General features: G+C 40.3%; 1 protein-coding gene across 1 annotated transcript in view; it reads right to left on the bottom strand.

The window, feature by feature from the left end:
- Nucleotides 1-16967, bottom strand: part of LNX2 (ligand of numb-protein X 2) — a 59195-nt gene that overhangs the window by 11881 nt on the left and 30347 nt on the right. Inside the window, exons 2-5 of the mRNA XM_030949016.1 lie at nucleotides 14620-15104; nucleotides 6590-6828; nucleotides 5045-5244; nucleotides 1124-1495 (exon numbers count right to left, since the gene is read on the bottom strand). Coding sequence (XP_030804876.1) covers nucleotides 1124-1495; nucleotides 5045-5244; nucleotides 6590-6828; nucleotides 14620-15020 — 1212 coding nt within the window. The 5' untranslated portion in view covers nucleotides 15021-15104. The remainder of the gene's footprint in view (nucleotides 1-1123; nucleotides 1496-5044; nucleotides 5245-6589; nucleotides 6829-14619; nucleotides 15105-16967) is intronic.

Below are 16967 nucleotides of genomic sequence, written 5' to 3'. Positions count from 1 at the left end.
TTTTGATCAAAAGCTCTGAACACCTCTGGTACTTCCCAAAGATAACTGCAAGAAAGATGTTATGCATGAGCACACTATAATATTCTGGATTTTTGGGAATACTGGGAGACCTATTTATTGGATGTTAATAAAACATCAACTCTTTTTATTGCTGCAAAGCCACACCCCAAAAAGTAAAAGTTACCTAGCACTAAATTCTAATCACTGTATACAAGAATTGGGAAACTGAAATTACAATTCCCAAGATCGTTGTTATTTTAATTTTACTGCAAGGAAAACTCTTGAAATGATTCCTGAAACAAATATTTACTACTCCTTTGTATCAGAGTTGTCTATGTGGTGCTTTAAGCAAAGATGGCTGCACTAGACTGCAGGAACATACTATTGGTAAATTCCAACTTTCCTAAAAACAAAGCTATTTTCACTAACCTCCCATCAGCAGGAAATAGCAAAGTGCTGCATCTGTTTCCTTACAGACTGGGAGAAAGGCATGGAGTAAAGGTTTTCCTGTGGCGACACAGATGGGTCCTATGTCACACTGCAACAAGCTTTGGGTAGTATTTGTGTCCAGGACATAACCAGACATTGGAAATAGCCCTTTTCTAAACACTCAGAAAATGATTTGTACCACGCAGAACTCATGGAAAACCTCTATTTGACTTCGCAACTGCTACCTGTTGACTCTAACGTCTGACAAATTACTTTCTTGTTTTAACTCAATTCCATGCATAGCCAAATCAATAAAAAACAAAGCCCACTTCTATAGAGCTTACTGAGAGATTAAAATACAATACATACATAAATAGAAAAATAATAATCCTCTTTTTTTTCTTCTTCCCTGCTAAGCAGTACGCTACAATAGGCTACTCTCCTTGCTACATGAGTTGTCTTCTAACCTTCAGGCTGCATTCCAGGGAAGACTAATGCATTTTTCACTTCTGAGGAGGTGAAGTTCATCTGGCAGGTGCCAAAGCAGATCCTGTTCTTCACTCTTATTTTCAAAACATAAATCACCGTAAATTACATTGACACAGGCTTTTAGGCCTCACACAAGCTGTTCTGCCTGGGAACAGACTCTAGAAATAAAGCCAAGCCAAGGGCTCAGGCAGGGAAAGTGAATTACCTGTATGACCTGAGCAGCGAGCTCTGGCGTGCCGTGCTTCAGGTCGTGTCCGTTAATGGCCAGCACGCGGTCATTGCTGCAGAGCCTGCCGTCCTGAGCAGCCAAGCCCCCTTCCAGGAGGTCGAGGATGAACACCCCCGGCTCGTCCGTTCTGCGCACCAGCTTGATGCCGAGCTGCTCGCTGGAGTCGCGCTTGTGCAGGGTCACCTGGAAGCTGTCCTCGCGCGCGGAGCCCGGCGCGTCGGCGTGGCCGTGTGCGCGGCTGCCGAACCGCCGCTCCCGCAGCACCGTCAGCTGCAGCACTGAGCACGGCTGCGACAGCACGGCCCGCGCGTGGTTGTGGGACACGTTGCTTATGTCAAAGCTGTTCACCTGCAAACGACAGCAAAAGAAGTCACAATGGTGTTTTTGCATGTTTAGTTAAGCTCTTTCCAAAGTAAATTCACTCGCTGCAAAACCAGCCTTGGAGCCACCTTCATGTTTGACTTTACTAGGCTTCTTCTCTTGTACTTCCATTTTTTCCTGCAAACCTGCATTGGATGTTCAATCCACAAACTTATTTTTAGGTTGGAAAAGATCCTCAACATCATCAAGCCCAAGCGTTAATCCAGCACTGCCAACTCCACCAGTAAACCACGTCTCCAAGTTCCACACCTACATGTCTTTTAAACATCTCCAGGGATGGTGACTCCACCACTTCCCTGGGCAGCCTGCTCTAGTGCTTACGAACCCTTTTGTGAAGAAATTTTTCCTAATATCCAATCTAAGCTTTGCCTAGCGGTATTTTAGGCCTTTCCCCACAAAGATGACAACATGTCCCCAAAAGTGAACACCCTCTGCCATCACAGGCCAAGGCTTTTGTCCTCCTTGTCTCCTATACTTGTCTTCCTTAGAACTTTACATTGTTTGTCCTCCAGGAAAAGAGCATGGCACATGCTTTCAGTGTCAAGCCCAGCATCACTTAAAACTGCAAAATAATAGCTATAAAAAGAATGCATCCAAATCTCTGAAGGGAAGCTTGTGTCGTACAATATGCAGTACTTTCATAACGTGAAAAAACATGAAAAAAAACTGAAGTCAAGAATAATGAATTTCGTTCATTAACACAGTAAAAAAAAAGGTAGTTGTACTAATTCTCAAGTCTTAGCATGAACTTGGATTTTCCACAGATTTCAAGTAGGCCAGATCTTTAGACTTATAACCTGTATCATCCAAAATTCAGTTGTAAATGAAAAACAGATTAAACTTTCTCTACCTAAAACTAAGAACTGTGTTTATTATACAGCCCACTCATACAAGGATCAGTAATCCTCAGTCATTTCTTGCACTGTAAAATAAGAGCTGACAGTACAATGAGATTTGGTAGAAAAGAGGAGTATGACAAAAATTCAGCACGAAAGCTGTGTTTGCCTTCTTTTGTAAGAAAGGATTCAAAGTTAACATTAGAATTTTATCCTTAGCCTTGGTGGAGGAATCCCTGCCCCAAGATAGAAGCTAACACCAAACAGTCTATACTGATTGATGTGCCTTACCTAAGCCTTTTAACAGTCCCCATTGCAACCTAAGTAAGTAAAACCAAACATGCAGCTTCTCACCATCTAATAGTAATATTAAAATTATAAAAATATACAAAGCAATCTATGTACAGCAGCTGCCACATTTACATCACACACCTGAGCTGAGGGGCTCCCAGAAGCCTGTGCCAAACCACTTGGCTGCGGTGGTTTCTGATAGTGAAGGAGGACTGCACCCTCCCTGGGACACCTCCAGCACAAAACCCAGCACAAAGCCACTGCTGCTGGCAGCACCATGAGCTCAGACAAAGCCACGGTGGTGTCCTGCTCTGCTACTGCCCTGAGACAGGCTGTAACCTTGGGCAGAGGGAAAACAGGCATAGCTAGGAGAAATAACGCTTAGAGCTGCCTCCCGCAAAAACCACTAGGGCCCATCCATCAGAGCCTTTAAATTAAATCCATTTTTATTCTTAACTGTAGCTAGCTAGAGTAAATACATAAAATATGTGAGCACTCAAAGGGCACAGAAGAATATATGCAATAAAATGTAATTCTTCTTTCTATAAGGCAGTTTAAAATTTCAGAACAAAACAGCCTTGGCACTTCTTGGGGAAAGAGATTCTCATTAGGACATGCTTCACATGAATTACAGTCACAGTCCAGCACAAAAAAGACACAATTTGTAGAGCACTTTGAAATTGTTAGGCACCTATCTGCACCTTGCAGACAACACAAGCTTTTATGTAGCTGTTACTAAATGCTGTTCCCACAGCTCTTAAAAGGGTAATACTTCTTGTCTGACTGGGCAAGAAAATGCTGAGTTTCATCTCACAGTCCTTTCTGGGTCTTTCTTTTAGACGTTTACAGCTCATAAAGCCTTGGAATACATTTTCAGAAATATCCCACCACAGTGTGCATGCTGAGCTGCACCTAAGTGCACCTAATTACAGACGGCAGAGATTGGACCTGATCATTTTAATACAACAGCTCAGCACCTGCACAGGCAAATTCAAATAAAGATATTCTATCTGCCCTCAAAATTTAGGTTTTACCCTCTGCATCTTTCCCTTGGTATAAGAGGAGGACGCTCATGGACACTCACTTAGCATCTGACAGCCCCACTGCCAGGCTGTTGATATGGAAGACTCACTGCAGCTTGTAAATTCCTATTTACAGTCAATTCACTGCCATTTATGGCTTTGGAAACTGTAACTGACACCTGCCCAAACAGTAGGAATTTCCAAAGCTTCACTGGAACTCAAGCTCCCTATTCTGTCAAACAAGTAGAGCCCTTAGTATAGAAATAAATGAGGCAGCATTCAATCAGTGTCTGCAATTACTTGTTGAAAAGGAAACATCTTGGAAAGCCCTTGGGCTGTTTTCTTGGCCAGCCACTATGCTTACACTCCAAGAGTGGAAAAAGGCACATTTCTCAAAAGGGACTTTATTTTCTGAAGTGCAAACTAATTTTATTCCAAGGATAACTACTGTATTTAAGCTACTTCTATCAGCTTGATTTCAAAACAGTGAAATGAAGAAGGCTTACAATTACATTTGGGCTGATCTTAGGCTGCCAGATCAAAAGCAAACATTTCTACTGAAGTAACTTTGAATTGACGATAATATACTTGTTTCAGGTGGAAGGATTAAAAATAGAAGCTGGGTGACTGATCTGTTTATGTAGCACTCAGTTACCTTAGTGTCGCATAAACAATCCCTTCTCCTAATATAAAAACTAAAACTTCAAAATTAACAGAACTTGATCTTTTTCAATTGCCCGTGGTTAATTACTCAAAACCAAAACAAAAATACACACTCAATCAAAACCAACTTACATTCTGCTTTTTTTCTTTGAATGCTTGGAGCATCTTGCTTTAAATCCTTCCATTGAAACCTAACACTGAGTCTTTCATACATATTGAAAGATGCTGGTCAACCGCCTCAGCTTTTGGAAGACAACAGTGAAGCCATATTTTAGTAACAGTTTAGATGAAGGCAGCCTTACAATCCATAAATTGCTTCTTACATAGGACAAGTTACGCCAACTTGCTAGCCAGAAATAACCTTGGGCTCCTTTGGAATGCATGAGTAAAGCTAAAATAAGGACCAAGTCCCACAACATTTAAAAACAGAAAAATAAACTTGTATTTTAAATGTTGACAACAGATGCTAGAGAGGAAAGATAATTCCAGGGACTGGTCCGACAAACAACATAAAGCATGACAGCCAAAAGTGCTAGAACAACAGGCTCTGCTCTGAATATTAATTTGCTTTCCAACTGATAATTGCAAAGCTAACATTGAGACAACATAGTCTGACAAGGAAAATCTTCCATCTCATTTTAACAACAATTCTGCAAGGAGTGAACAGAAAGCAAGCAGACAGAATATGTAATTAGGTTCCATACTTGAAGTATTTGGTCTCCAGCAAGAAGTCTTCCATCTCTGGCAATGATCCCATCTCGATAAACCTCTTGAATGACAATGTTGATCAAAGGTGTTTCATTGCCACCCACTATGCTAATTCCCAATTCAATATAAGGATTGGATCGATGAATTTCGATAGTAGTGATCTCTCCTTCAGGCAAAGTAGGTGGCTGTTGATTTGCTGCCAATTATTTTTAAAAAGGAAAGACAATTAGTATCTTTTCTACTTCATTCACCTCCAATAAAACAAACCAAAAGATAATGTAGACAGGCCACAAAGCAGCAGTTTAACAAAAAAACGAAACCAGTGCAAATGGATCAGTTCTACTACTTGTGGAAACCCCTAGCTTGTTAAAAAGCAGCTAGTGACTTAGTAGCATCCATGCGTCCTGAAATGGGGTCATTTGGATTGGAATAGGATACTCTCAACCCTTTGGATCCCATCTCTTATAATCAACTTCATGTGCTTCATTGGGTCACCTGGTGGATTTGCATTTGGTGATGATGATAGAAATGTGTCACTATAGGACATGAAAGAACACAAGTGCACACCGCTGCTCTCCAGGTAAAGAAAAAAGCAAAGTTTATTTTCTGACTCCAACATTTATAGTTTTCCGAAAGTGACAGTGCATTGGAGGGTGACAGTGCCACCTCTCCAATGACACTGGACAAACCAACAGTGCATAGAATTTCTCCTCCTCCATAAAAGAATGCAAAACAATGAGTTATTTACAGAAAGTGTGTGAGAAAGTTCGTTACAAGAATGTCAACATCAGAAGGCTTAGAAAATCCTAAAAAATCAGGGCGACAATAAAAATGTATTTTAAGGGTTAGCCCACGATAACCTCTTTGTCTTGCAATTGCATGAGGAGCTGCTATTGATTTACTGGGTCAACTGAAGGAGCCCATTTCTGAAGCAAACACGGAGACAACTAAAGAGGAAAAAAGGAGAATGCTAAAGGATGGCAAATATAGAAGAGAAGAAAGGGGACAGGACCACCATCCTGTGTGGTAAGGCTCAGCACTTCCTCTCTAAAACCCCAGATGCTAAAGGTGTTACTGCTCATTCGGTGCAGATGGGTGCAGGAGGAACTCAGCTGTCTTTTTGCTCGAGCACGACAGCACTCTGTGTGTGAAAAAGGTGCTGATCCAGTTGGGGGGGAGGAAACAAATCTCATCTTAGAAACCAACTTTTGTAATTTTACAGAAACTACACTCCTTCCATCTCACTTATGAGGCCAGTCCCACGAGCAAATTAACATGAACTACTGCACCCCGACACAATAAAGGATGATATAGCACCACAGCAGCTGGCACACACTCAGAGATATTTCTTTCCTTCTTGTGACTTTATCTCAGTTGTAAACCTGCACATAATCAAAATACACTAATATCTCTCCAGAAATTGCAAAAGAAAAGAGCCAAAGATGAAGATGCACATTCACAGTTGGTAAGAGACAAGCTCTGACACCACAAATGTTTCCACATCTGATAAAAGAGACGTGAGAAGATAAGTAATGACATACTGTCTGCTGCTGGGTTCTCCTCAAAAGGCGGATTGTCGATGCCGGGCTCGTCTGTCCAGGCGGGCAGGGTGGGCGAGGTAAAGCTTGGCTCAGCTGGCACTATTCCCTGATCAGTGTCCGGAGACAAACTGCTGGGCTGCTCGGGCCCACCCAGAACACTCTCACCCTCTGCTTCTGCCTGCACCTTGCTCGTTTTCCTTCTCTCCAGAGCAAGTCTCCGATGAGAAGCCCCAGGACACCTGTAAAGACAACACTCATATCATGCTTCAAGCCTGCAACCCTGTTTGTAGCACAAAATGCCCAAGTATTTAATCAAGTTAAATCAGTCTTCTTCAAAGCCATAGCTTTAAACGCAGCATTAAAAAAATATTAAACACCCTTAATTTTAAGACCAAAATATGTTTTAGTGGACAAAACCCCAATACTGCTTTCTTCACAAAACTTCTACTAGGTAGTTTTTTGGCCATGAAGTCAATGTGCTGTAACACCTTCTGAATGTAGACTTATTTTGTTATCACAGAATGGTTTGTGTCGGAAAGGGCCTTAAAGATCATCTAGTTCCAACCCCTCTGCCATGGAAAGGGACACCTTCCATTAGAAGGTGGATTCTCTACATTTCAGTTTCTGGAAGAGAACCTGCTGGAAAGATGGTCCAAAAAATCCACATAAGAGAAGCCCTGTTCCAAGACACAACTGGAGATGTACTGAAACTATCTCCTTTTACCTTAGTAAGCGAAAAGAAGTAAGCATCATATTTTCCTGGGCTTATTCAAAGGAGGAAAGAGATGAAAATTTTCCCTATATTGCAATCTAAGAGTTAAAATACTGAAATAAAATTCTGCTTCTCTAGGAGTCCATATGAGAGATTTAGCAAAAGTAACAGCTCTGTTCATCACTTGTCTCTTGGGCCAATAGAAGGTGTTCTCATCTCCCTCCTGTCTCCTGCTTTTTCCTTCTGACTTCACACAGAAGGTGCCATTTTTGTTTCCCTTATGCAACAGTATTTGATGCTTTTCATTACAAACTCAGTTTTTTAAGTTTCCATTACTCTTAATGCAGTATTTTTTTTTTGCTTATGTTTAAAAGCCTACAATAGTTCATTGCAAGAAAAGGGCCGCAATGTTGCAAATTTATGGAAAGCCTTCATTTAATGAATCATCTTGCACTTACATGCACATAATTAGACATGGACATCAATCTTACATCTGCCTCTGTGACAGTTTTGCCAGTGTCTGATAAATCACTTCTTACAGTATTTGATGCCTCTAAAGTTCCTACTTCTGAAGCTGCTGACCATCCAAAAATGCTCACACTGTAGCAGTGTCAGAAAAAAAGGAAGCACATTCTTGAAAGGATTCAGCATTTGGGAACTTTGCAGATTGTTATAACAAAAGAAGAAATTATTTATTCTTGCAAGAGAAGAAATGTGTTAACAGAGTAAAAGACAGCATAAGCCTAATGACATCCCAACTTACTAAAGCAGAATGTTTTGAGAATCACAATTCTGTTCTGACATTCTGTAAAAGTAATTTGGTAATTATATGGTTAGACTGTTTCAGCATGGATTTTGAAGATAACCTGCTAACAAAGTTTCCAGATCCAAAGAACATTGATAAAGCTTTTGTGACCCTCAGCCATGTCATACATACATAACATTATATCTTTTCATATATATATATGAAAAGACCTTTTTTTTTTTTTTAATGATATACATAGAATGATAGACTGGCTGTGGTTGGAAGGGATCTTAGAGATCATCTAGGCAGGGAACACCTTCTATTAGACCAGGTTGCTCAGGGCCCCATCCTGCCTGTCCTTGAACACTTTTAGCGATGGGGCATCCACAGCTTTTCCAGGAAACTTCTTCCAGTGCCTCACCACCTTTACGGTACAGCATTTCATCCTATTATTTAACCTAAATCCACCCTTTTTCTGTTTAAAGCCACTTCCCTTAACCTATCACTAAATGCCCTTAAAAAAATTCCTCTCCAGCTCTTATATTCCTTTTAGATACTGAAAGGTATCTAAAGGCTGTAAGGCCTCCCCAGAGGAGTTCTCCATGTGTTCTCCCCTCGTCTCATGTCTCCCTTTGTGTTCTCCATGTTTAGAAGAGTAGAAAAAGGTAACCCAAATATGCACTGAAATATGCATTAAAACATACATTAGAGACAGTTCATATTATGACATGATGCATTTCAGAAATAAATCCTTGGGGCTTTTCCCAAAGCAACTGCTGGTCATTTTGTTCTTCAAAGTTAAGAAAGTGTAAGCAGGAAAGATGAAAATTATTTGAAAGGTTTTGCTTTGTGAAAATGTTTCTCTTATTTTAATGATGGAACATAACCCTATTTCTTGGCTTTGCCCAGACAGCATTTACTACAGAAAACCACCGGTACAGTGGGACAGATCAGCCAATATATCTGTCTGGTGGCCAGAGACACACAATTACATGTGAAAATCAGCAGGAAATTACTATCATTGATCATTTCACAATGCAAATCTCAAAACAACAGCCACAAGAGACAAGAAAAGGCAAGATGCTATCACTTCCCTCAGTATTTCTAGCATACTTTAACTTGATGGGTTAGCCTCATGGTCCCTCAAATTTTAACGCTGGCAACAGGGGTTGAAAAAAGGAACAATCTCCAACATCACTCACTTCTGCAGCAACACAGCAAGGGGTAAATGCTCTTGCAGAGAAAATCTTTAGTCTGCTGGGAGCTCTGACAGACATGCTCTCCCACAGCGATTCACCAGAATTTAGGACAAAACCACCCCAAGCTGTGTGTCCTTGCTGTCCCTGAACTGCTGTGCTATAGAAGTGGTGATTTCTCAGCAGAGAGGCAAATGAACAGCTCAAAACCAACACTGTCACAGAACCATGCTTCAATCCCTCTGCGCCTGACAGCAGAGTCCAGTCTTACTGGACTACTTCTGTGAGCCAGACACTTCCTTAGGTATCTCCTACAAACCACTGCACTGTTGCTGACTCTGACTCAGCCACCTCACAAGGCCCGAGGAGCCCAAAGGACCTGCACGAGGTGGCAAAGCACACCTTAAGAGTTTTGGGTTTTCTTCAAGCTGTGTCAAACCAGGACAGCAAAAAACTCATCCCTGGAAGTGTCCTATTTCTGTCAAAGCCTCCTAAACCACAGCCAGGTCCTCCTCCACCCTCCCTCACACAGCACATTCTCCCATCATTACCTGGCAGGTGATGAAAGTCATCACACAAAATACAAATACATTTGAGGTTTATTTTGGCCAGTGATGTTTAATTATCATTTCAAAAGCTAGTACCAAGAATCTAAACAGCACACCTACTCAGTTCAGTGGAATCCCTTTTGTGCAGCACTGTATGCACAAAAGGCAAAACCCCACAGATTCTTCCCCAAATTAACCAGTAACTGTAATAGACTCTGAATTTCAGTCTAGTACAGTGCAACTGCATTGCCAGGAAAGTAGCAGTCTAGTGGAGATATTAATTCATGGGATGCCAGTTCCTAGGTCTTTGAACACAGCATGCCACCTTACCAAACAGCAAAGCCCTGTATTGGTATTCAAGCACATCTACACAGAGATTTTTTTCTTTCCACTTGCAACATAAAAAGATTTTTGTTGGCAGTAAGAATGTATTATTCACAAACAGCAAAACCATACAGCAGGTGTAACAGTTAAGTGCCAATAAATCTCCAGAGGCGCACACTTTCACTAACACCAAATATCTGGGATAAAGAGCATTTTGGACTAAACCTTGTAACACGTTATGGACAAAGATGGGCATCTCGTGATCAAAACAAGCTTTAAAGATAGGAGTTCTTTACTCCTAAAAAGTCTCATAAAACAAATTGCATAAATAAGGGCTGAATTAAAAACTTAGAGAAATGGTATTTCATACCTACCTATAAAGCCAGAACATCTTGTCTAGGAGCAAAAACAAAGGGAGATCTGTTTTAAGAATTTTTAGAAATTCTTTAATTTCTTTCATGAATCAAGATGCCCAAGAGTAAGATTCCAACTCAAACTATTCTGTGACAGTACAACCAGCCAGCTGAAGCAACAGTGATGTTACTTAATGGGAAGATTGAAGGGCAGTTATTCTAGTGATGTGAAATCAGCTTCTCCTTATATTCAGCTTCTTCCTCTACCCTCTTCAGTACCAGCTTCTGCTCAGTTCTGGATGGTGACAAAGTACAGCTTTTACCTTCAATTTCTCTTAATACATATCAGAGAGAGAAGAAAAATGGGTCTTTTTGTTTGGTGGGTTTTTGTTGTGTTTTTTTTACAGCCAAGTCTGCTGGATTTCTCATTTAAAAGCTGACTTCTTAGAACACTAGCAGCAATCCCTCTCTGCTGATAAAAAGAGCTTTCATACAAAATTAAGATGTAGTTTACAGGGTATTTCTGCAAAATAACAGTAGGAGCTTGAAAAACACATTTGCTCACTGACTACTGAAAAGAAAGAATCCATTGTAACCTACGCCATCAGCTTCTGCCCAGTCTAGAGGTTTGATAAAAGCAAACACACTAAATAACCTCAAACCAGCTGTACTAAATCATTTCCCAAGCAGGAGCTGTATTTAAGCAAAGAAGCAATCCAAGTGCCTTTGCTATTGCTCATAAAACTTTGCCAGAAAAGTGACCTTAAAGAGTAATTCTAGTAAGATTTACAGCTGCAATTCGAAGTAAAACCTGGTGTGGCTTTGGAAAGTTAAGTGTCTAGGTCTCAGTTTCTCTTCTGACAGGAAAAAAAAGGAAAAAAAATAAGAAAATGGGGAAAATGAGGAACCAGGAGTTATCTAGGTTTGGGAATCAGAGAAGAATAAGGAAAAATAAGAGTGGTTTTGTTGCATACTACTCTCTCCCACCCAGCAATGTGAGAAGCTTACAAGGAGTCAAGCAGCTTCAGAGCACAGAACAACCAGAGAGAGATTGTTTACCTTTCCAGCAATGGCTAGAGTCCACATAGCAAGTAAAAACTACGAATTTGTTGCCTATCTGCTTATTCAAAAGAGGGTTAAATCCCACAGATCCTCTTCACTTCTGGTGCTCTAAAGTGCCAGGCAGGGACAGTGCCTGCAGCTAATATGGGAGAGGGTGGGAAGAACAGAGCTCACCAGCACTGTCATAAACACCAAAATAACTGGGATTGCCATGATTTTGAATGATAAAGTTCTGTGCCTTTACAACTTGTCTTCCCATGGATTTTGTTACTCTGTATCCATATATTAAGCATGGTGAGTGACACCCAGTGAATAGCTCAATTGTTTCTTCAATTCCAAAAAAATGCAATTCTATGTAAAGGTCAAATTTAATTTGACATAAAATTATCTACAGTGTTACCCAGATGGAAAAATGTCTCCATCCAAACTGGTAACTTAAGCTACCATAGGGAAATACTGGAGGCAACAGCTAAAGCCCAACTAAAAAGTAATAAATACAATACTCAACCCTCTCATTATAATACAATAGACTTCTTTTACTTCTGAATAACCCAGAAGAATTAACTCAATTAAAATCATACACAGAAAATCTCATTAACTTTTTGTCAGATTTTCTTCTCATAAATATACCTTTGATATTTAGAAATCACAGAAACACAGCATTAACTAGGTTGGAAGAAACTTTTGAGACCATGGAGTCTAATCCATGACAAAACATCACCATGTCAACTAGCTCATGGCATTGAGTGCCACATCCAGTCTTTCCTTAAACAACTCCAGGGAATGGAACTGACACTTACTTTACCAAACACTAGCAAATTTTCTATACCAAGTGACTGAAAAACAGTACATGACTCATATGGTTCTTCCCTTTAAATCATGTTACATGCACCGTGTTGAACTTTAAAAACCAAGTTTGCAAGGGAATGTAATGAAACTCAAGAGTTTGAGAAATCAAGACTATTTTCTTTGTGCAATGAGGTATCATGGAGTGCAATTAGTGACTGTGAAGTAATCAGGTTTGTGTCTGATGCCTCTCATCTCCTCGTGGGAGCATCTTACAGTAATTCTCCTTACACTCTGAGGCACCTGGTGGATACAACGACATTTTCTTCCAGCTTTTATGCTCAAATGAAGCTAACAAAAAAACACTGGAAAACCCTAGTGTGAAGGTTTTTAGACAGTGAAAATTAACCAACCATACTGCTTTCTTCAGAAACACAAACCACCTCATGTAAAGGCTCTTTGAGACTGGTTTATATTAATCAACACCGACAATTAAAATAATATTGAATTTTGTATTTCTTTCCTAAATGTAATGATCAGTAGTAGAAGTTTACTGGATTCACTAATGCATATAGAATTAAATTCACACTATGCAGCTGCTGCCATCATTTATGCCAGCAATGGTAATTTACAGGTGGTTCAGATGTTTGCAAATAAACTTAATTGAAAACCGTAAATCACCATATACTCAAAACATGTATCAGCCAAGATAACCAAGACAACAGAAGGAATTGAAAATGAGCAGCCTTCTGCAACTGAAAGCTTTTTCCAGCTGACAAACAGAAAAAGCTTGTGACTCAGCTCACTTGAATTCCACGACAACCTTGTGCGTGAAGTAAATGGATATTTTATGTATACTTAAAAAGTACATACATAGTGTTCTATGTACAAATAAATTGCATGACCCCATTCTAAACAGCTCTAATATCATTCAAAACTATGTCAGCTAAGGAAAAAGGACCGATGAAGTGAGGATATGACAGTGGGAAAGCAGAAGATGAATCAGATATTTAGCAGTAGTCTTGACAGCATTTTGCCTTTTATTAAAATAGAATCAGTTAAATTTTGCCTTTTACTTAAAACAGAATCATATAACAGTTAGGCCTCCTCACCACCCCCAAGTCATCATATAGATAGAAATTACTTGCCACAAGCAAACAAGAAAGTGCTTAAACTAACATGGAAACTATGTGGAGAATTTAAAAAAAAAAAAAAACAACAAAAAACCTAGAGAGAAAGGCTCCAAATTAGCCCCTGTACCTCCCTAACATGGACACCATACTACCACAACCAAAAATAGCCAGGCAGCTCCATGTTCACCACAGTCCACAGGGCTGCGGCATGTTCTGCACGCCCAGGCTCCTCCCAACCTGTGAATCCCCAGAAGCCTTCAGGATGTGTGGAAAAAGGAAGAGGGCACACTGGAAATATGAGTGTGAACAAATAGTCACCAAGGCAGGTGGTCTCTGTCCTTTTCCCCTTCTTGGCAGAGCATCTGCCTGCAGGCACACCTGCACCACGCACACGCTCCCAATCTCCTCTGCAACACCACTCTCCACTCAAAGATGGTCTGCAAGAGTCTCCAGAGGTACATAGACCAAGACTTGGAAACAAGTCCATGGAGTAGGCCCATGCACCTCTCAAATGAACCTGTCTGGGTGGCCACCAGTGTCCCTGGACTGGACTGAGGGCAGGCAGAGAAGGTCTATCAGTCCTGAGAGATACCACGTCCATCTGCCTACCTCAAAGTAGAATCAATTCTGATGTAACTGTTCCTGATGAAAGTTTGTTTAACATGTTCATAAACACTTCTAAAAATGGGGAATGGACAACTGCTAGCTAACCAAGCTATGCTGGTGCCTGACCATTATAAAGCATTTTCCCCTAAAATGTGAATTTGATCTTTGTTCCTATTGCACCAGTTCTCTCCTCTCTACAGAAGGAGTTTGCACATCTCTAATTTTCCCACTCCCTCAGCCTTTTTTCCCCATCTGTAATCAACCGCCACTGTATTTTATTTTTTTTGATAATTAATTTTATTCAGCCCTCTAATGATCCATGTCATTTTCCCTATGGCTTCCAAGCAGTCTTCATTATTTTCTGGTGTGATGTACAAAAAAAGGGTAATCCACTGCATTACCTGTGCACAGCTACAGACTGACCATTTCCTGGGGTCTTCTGCTGTGAATGGAAAAGCCACCACCAACTCTCTCCCCCTCTCCTGCCCACAATTTCTGTTGTTACACAAACTGGCCACAAACAAGCGTGTAGGGAAAATGCAACACAAGCACCTGCAGCACTCACCTGTTTTTAAGATGTGCCGCCAGGTCACATCGCTGCATCACTTCCTGACACACAGAAGAGAAGGGGCACAAAACAGAAAGCTTGTCTAACAGTTTATGAACAAGGATGCTGGATTTTTTGCAGAGTTTAAAATGGAGTCTTTTTCGATCCAGTGGGCAGAAATCCTTCTCCTGCAGAAAGTTCCTTAGGCACTTGTAGCAGAAAGTGTGTCCACAGGGAGTGTCCAATGGCTGCAACAAGGGCTGAAGGCAAATGTGGCAGACCAAGTCATCATCCACTTCGTTCTGGTAGTTGTAGAGATGGTTCTCCCTTGTCCAGTGCTGCTGGCCACACTCAAAGCACAGAGGGTTCAAAGAGGCATTCTGCTCCACTGCAGCCATGTCGTCACCTGCAGTCCCCATTTTAAAGGTAAAAAGGCTGATGGATCCTTCTAGCAGCGAAGCTACTTCTTCCAGGATGATTTATATATGCTCTTCAGTCATTTTCTGCAACAAGTAAAGAAATAGAAATTATTCATTTTGCAGGAAATATGGAAGTTCTCTTCAAAACTTTTGACTTCTGGATTTACCAAAATATAACACCAAGATAGATCAGGGGAATATTCCTGTTTTCTGTAAGTTTGTCAAAGAAAGGAACAACAAAAAATCTACAAATATGAATCCTTTTATAACACAAACATTTTATGGCTTCATAAGAGCTGGTGCAGTGCAGTGTCTTCACCTGCAAGATGACCATTTTGTGACAGCAAGGACACCACATTACGCATTGTCGCACTAGAAGCATGCAATTAGCATTTGGCACAAAAATACCCTATTGTGGAATGATGGTTATATGATCAAATAATTGTGTTCTTTAATATGAGATAACAATTTTAATCTGGTCCTACTCTGTTATTTGGATTTTGACTATACAGATTATTAGGTTATTAGTAATGTTCTAAATACACTACACTGAAAAAACCAGCAAACGGCTTAGCCCAGTTCATTCCATTAGTAATATTGCAAATATTGCAAACTTTATTTCTGGGTTTCCTCTGTGGATTGCTACACAGTAAGAAGGACAGATTCTATGCAGTATGCCCCATCTGATTTAGTACAGAGGCCAGTAATAAAAATACGGAATAAACGAATCATATGAAACTACTGGTTTCAAGCAACTTACTTGTTTTGCTTTTTACCTAACAAAGTTATAGCATACTCCGTGTGGCAAGAAAAGACTCTAGGTCTGTCACCATGGGATTTATTTTCTAAACTTTTTATGTTATTAAACTTTGCCCCTCTTAAAATAGCTGCTTGGGCAGGAAGTTGTGCAGCCATCAGTCTGCAATTTCAAACACTAAATCCTTATCCCTCCCAACCTTATTGACCCTTCTCTCCCTTACAGAATCACACTGCTTGACGCACATAGCGTGATGATTTAGAAAATAAAACACATTTTCTCACAGTCTTAAGGCACCTTCATATTTGTTAGTTTTGGTAAATGTTCTTACTTGTGGGGGATAAAAAAATCAAATTAGAGAAATGCTTCCTTTGTACCTAAATTCTTTACTGTAATTCAGCAAGCAACACTCACGACAGAGACTGTTTTCTAGCAAAGTAGCAGAAAAGATAGAGAAAAATGAAAACTAGCAGTCTAGGTATCAGCCTATCATCTTTATTTCTGACTGCTGAAATGTAGTTCTAAACATATTCTGAAGTTCATGTTGAACGCACGCATTTCCTCATGTCTTACTTTTTACGAGATTCCCTATTTTGATTTTTGCCCCTTAACCTCACACAGCCAAGCACAAGACTTAGAGCACATTTTACAAGGATTATTATATCCTTTGACGTAAAAAGGATTAAATAGTAATTTGTAATCCAGGCTTCTATTCTGCCATGGAAATTGATGCTCATCGTTGCCCTGTCTTGCAGTAGATAATGTGCACCTTCTGGAAAGGATTTCACAAGGGAAGAGCATAGCAGTTCTTTGTTGCTGGAGACTAAGAAAGCAAAATGAGACCCCAAAAGAGATTAGTCAAAAAACAGTCTTAAACATATTATATAAGAGCTCAAAGATTGGAGAGCAGATAAGGAGAGCAGCGCACGGGGCCCTCAAACCACAGCTCTCTCGCGTTGCATTCATGCTCCTGGATTAACGCAGAAGGGATGAGACCCATCTAATGGCTGGTCTTTATGTAATGCAAAATAAACCAGATAAATGTTCTAGAAAAACACAGCATTAAACTGTGACTTTACCAAATTATTTTGTCAGTCAAGGCAGGGGAGGAATACACAGCACGAGTTGTATTGAACTTGGGGGTACCTGCAACACCAACAGGTCCTGCAGAGCAAAGTGACACACAGGCA

Source organism: Camarhynchus parvulus, chromosome 1, assembly GCF_901933205.1.
Source record: "Camarhynchus parvulus chromosome 1, STF_HiC, whole genome shotgun sequence".
Classification (NCBI taxonomy): Eukaryota; Metazoa; Chordata; class Aves; order Passeriformes; family Thraupidae; genus Camarhynchus; species Camarhynchus parvulus.
This window is presented reverse-complemented; position numbering and strand designations above follow the sequence as displayed.